At 40.4% G+C, this 4,492-nt stretch overlaps 1 protein-coding gene across 1 annotated transcript; it reads right to left on the reverse strand.

Annotated features, from left to right (window-relative positions):
- Positions 1 to 1,255: 1,255 nt before the first annotated feature.
- Positions 1,256 to 2,200, reverse strand: LOC115077522 (olfactory receptor 10A4-like). The gene has a single exon (XM_029579813.1). The coding sequence runs from the start codon at positions 2,198 to 2,200 to the stop codon at positions 1,256 to 1,258; it is 945 nt and encodes a 314-aa protein (XP_029435673.1).
- Between the last annotated feature and the right edge of the window lie 2,292 nt (positions 2,201 to 4,492).

Consider the following 4,492-nt stretch of genomic DNA (forward strand, 5'->3'; position numbering starts at 1 on the left):
AAGAAAAGTAGTAACTGACCTTGTATGCCATGCTGATAAACCAGGACTAGATCAGGTTGTTTAGATTGACCTGGATGAGGTGCTAACTCTGGTTATGACTGACAAAAGAGCTCTGCCTATTTTTTGAGGGGAGGGAAAAATTATATGACAGGGTTTTTGTATGTAATTTTTTGCTAAGGTGAATAAAGTGGATGCATCAAGGCTCACATTCTGACTCAGCTTTTTATTTGAATTTTCAATGTAGCCAAAATACAGTTTTAAAGAAAATCCACATTTTCTAATGGTCATTGCATAGCCGACTCATTCAGTCCAGTGCAAACAGTCTTCATTATTCATTTTATATCTCATTTCAGTATAAATTCTCATAGATGTTGCAATAAACTGCCTGCACTTCCTATGGCAATCTACTTTCAACTTATCTACCAATTTATATGCACTATGCTGGCTGAAAAGATGGAAAGTCAGCTCTAGAATTTTAGCCAATGGCAACATCCTTCAGAGGTGCTGAATGCCTAGAATGATCTTCCTGAATTGATGTGTCACGACCCCATTTTAGGACAAATCCAAACCTTGCTAATTTTAGCCATGTTTAGTGCAATAAATATATTACCTGAAAGCTTTCTGAATGTTTTGACTATATTCTAAGCTCCATGGTGCTACTAGATGTATGCAGTGTTTTGTCTGTGCAAGACTGTGTACATCCGATAGCACTATAGAAAAAAATGCAGTAGCACTACTAAAAATATGTGTGCGTGTTTAATGCTGCAGGGTATTTCCAAGATTCAAGTAAAGGAAATTTGTATTAGAAACAGGATTAGCATTAGTATGCTGGTTAGGAAGAGGGTTAGAGTTAGGTTGAGGATTAGGGTAATTGTTAGGTTTTGAGAAGGGGATGGCGAGCTGCAAGCAAAGCTTTTTCAGTTTACTTCTTGTTTTTTTCACTTTCATTTCAATTTTTGGCTGCATTTCAATTCAAGTTCTTTTTGTATTGTTTCTGTGTATGCCTATGACACAAGCTGAAACAATATGAGCAACAATGAATTTCTCAAGGCTGGCCTTTCACTGATATCACTCTGCAGTGAGGAATGATATATATGCAATCAGTGACATCACCGAGAAACAAAGTGTCTCTCTCCATGTCCATTGAGCTAAGTATTAAATAGGTCATTAAAAAAATAGTATGTTTGCCCAGTCATGTGGATATTTCTTCTCACCATCTTTGACATTATTGCCTGAGTTGCTGGTAGTTCTCCTTTTAAAAGCATTGAGAATTCATTTTCCTCCCTATTCTTTTGCTCAAAATATCTAGCACTTCTTTATTCCTCAAACTGTAGATCAATGGGTTCAACATTGGAATTAGAACAGCATAGAACAGAGCAAATAATTTATCCACAATGGGGGAATGCCAGGATTTGGGAAGCAAATAGGTAAATATTCCCGTTCCATAGAACAAAGAGACGGAGATCAGGTGGGAGGCACAGGTGGAGAATGCCTTGCGTCTTCCCTCTGCTGAGCGGATCCTAAGGATCGTAGAAAGGATGCGAATATAAGAGATGAGGATAAAAAGAAAGGGTATGAGAATCAATATCACACTGCCAATGAAGATAGAAATTTCATTCCGGGAAGTGTCCTGGCAGGAAAGCTTTAAGATGGGATGGAAGTCGCAAAAGAAATGATCAATCTTATTAGGGCCACAGAAAGGTAAAGTAAAGACAAAGACCGTCTGTACAAACTGAGACACGATTCCACTAATCCAACAAGCTGCCACCATTTGGGCACATACTTTCTTATTCATGATGGTACCATAATGCAGCGGGCTACAGATGGCCACATACCGGTCATAAGACATCACAGCGAGAAGGCAACACTCTGCAATTCCTAAAAAGGAAAAGAAATACATCTGTGTAGCACAACCAAAAAAAGAAACACTTTTGTCCTCTGAGAGGAAGTTCACCAGCATCTCAGGGACAGTGACAGAGGTGTAGCAGATCTCCAAGAAAGCCAAGTTCCTGATGAAGTAGTACATGGGTTTCTGAAGGAGAGAGTCTGCCGATACTATCAAAATGATGGTGACATTTCCTATTAAGGTGAGAACATACAAAATGGAGAATACCAGGAAGAGTAAACCCTGAACAGTGGGGTCACTAGAGAAGCCCAAAAGGATGAATTTTGTCACATAAGATTGATTGTCTCTGATCATTCCGATGGAGTCTTTCACCTGAAGTAAGAATCAAAAGAAAGTCATTGTCGATACCAGGCCAGGATGATATACAAGGGAATTCTCTATGGATAATCTACCTTCCTCAGTATTTATTGAGGTGGATGTTGAGGAATATTAGAGCAAAGCATGGAGTTTTTGGTGAACAGAGTCAGCAGTTGGTATGGTAAGCAGGAGGCAGGATTGAGGCAAACTCATCTGAATTATTATTTTAGCTGTATCTCCCATCCTGAAGGAGGCTCAGGAAAGTGATGATGATTTAAGAGAAATCAAATTATTGATAGTGGGCCAGCAATTGCTAAATATCTCAGTTATGCAAATAAATCAATCATTAAAAGGATGGTGTTAGAGACACAAACTTGAAATCATTGTTTGTATCATGATTTGAGAAACAACTAGGGAGATACATCAGTAAATCACAGTGTGAATATGTTTGAACTAGAAACTAAAGATTATAAAGCTGGCTAGTTCATCCCTTAAAAATTATTTTAGAAAAAAAAAGATCCTTTCTGCCTTTATTCAACCAAAATATATCAAAGCCTGACTAATGATCGGCCTTTACATTTTTCACAGTTTGTCCTGAAAATTCCCCATAGTTCTCACTTTCTTTATTTATCCCCCAAACAACAAGTTAATGTTTCCACTGGCTTGATAATTTCTTCACTAAAGGAGAAGAAATTCTGTTTCTCTTAAGAACATGTCCTCTTGTTTTGATTGTCGGCCTTTAACCAAGATGATGACAAAAAAAAGTCCCTATGGTGTGCATTTATATATTTTATAACATACTATTTAAACTACTCTTAAAATCTTTTTTTAAATATAAACAACCAAATCTGTATGAAAATCTAATATAATGTATAACCTGGCTTCTCACCTAGTTAGAAGTGACGACTGAGGGGGGATATGAGTGAAAGTCTATGAAATCATGGGAAGACTAGAATGGGTAAATGCGAATTGTTTATTTACTCTTTCAGACAATAGAAGGTCTAGGGGGCCCTCCATGAAGTTAGCAAGTAGCACATTTAAAACTAATCAGAGAAAACTCTTTTTCACTCAATGCACAATTAAGCTCTGGAATTCATTGCAGGAGAATATGGTTAGGTCAGTTAGTGCAGATGGATTTAAAAAAGGTTTGGATACGTTCCTGGAGAAGTCCTTAAACTGCTATAAATCAAGTTGACTTAAGGGTAGATTTTCAGACATGCGTGTGCGTGTCCATGTGTGCTCGCTACCAGGTGCAAACACATGGATGCCTGATTTTAGAACATGTGCACATGTTCTAAAATCAGGGGTTGGCGAGCGCAGGGGGGTGCATCCTGCATGCACTGATGCCCGCAGCCTTTATCAGTTCCCTCCCAGTCCGCTCCAATTTTGGAGCGGACTGGGAGGGAACATGTGCGTGCTGCCGGGTACCGCACGTGAATGTACGTCCCAGTCCGCCCCAATTTTGGCGCGAACTGGGAGGGAACTTCCCAACCCCTTACATTTACCTTCCTTCCCCTTCCTCTAACTTACCCGCCCCCTAGCCCTAACCTAGCCCCCTCCAAAACTTTTTATTGTATCTCTTGCACCTGCCTTGGGCAGGCACAGGTGGTGCGCCAGCACCCTGCCGGCACGCGATCCTCCGACACAGCGGAAAATGGTCGCTGTGCCGGGGGACTCTAGTCCTGCCCCACCTCGCCCCCTCCTCGCCCCTTTTCCAGAGCCCCAGGACTTACATGCGTCCAGGGGCTTTATGCGTGTTGCTGGGCCTCTGAAAATAGGCCCAGTGCATGTAGGTGTTTTAAAATCCGGCCCTTAGGGAATAGCAAATGCTATTACTGGCATTAGTAGCATGGGATCTATTTAATGTTTGGGTGCTTGCCTGGTACTTGTAATCTGGATTTGCCACTGTTGGAAACAGGATGCTTTGCTTAATGGAACCTCGGTCTGACCAGTATGTCATGTTCTTATGTTCTTAGCATTAGCAAGTAGAATCCCATTCAAGTATCCCACCAACCTACAGTATTTTTGCACCCTGAGCTCAATTCCACATAAAAGTTAATCTGCTGTTTGACTCAACATTAGCCAGAAATCATTTGTAGACACTTTGTACCCACGTCAAGTTTCAAAGGAGGCGTACACGCATGGTCTATTTGAAAATTGCTGCCAATTCCGTGCTCAAAATGTTCCCATGGGCTGGGCTTTGTCTTAAAGCAGACAATTTGAAAATTCTCCCTTACAGCAAAGAAGTCAAAGTAAAGAAGAAGAGGAAGTTATGATTTGCATTGAATG

This window comes from Rhinatrema bivittatum, chromosome 16 (genome assembly GCF_901001135.1).
Source record: "Rhinatrema bivittatum chromosome 16, aRhiBiv1.1, whole genome shotgun sequence".
NCBI lineage: Eukaryota > Metazoa > Chordata > Amphibia > Gymnophiona > Rhinatrematidae > Rhinatrema > Rhinatrema bivittatum.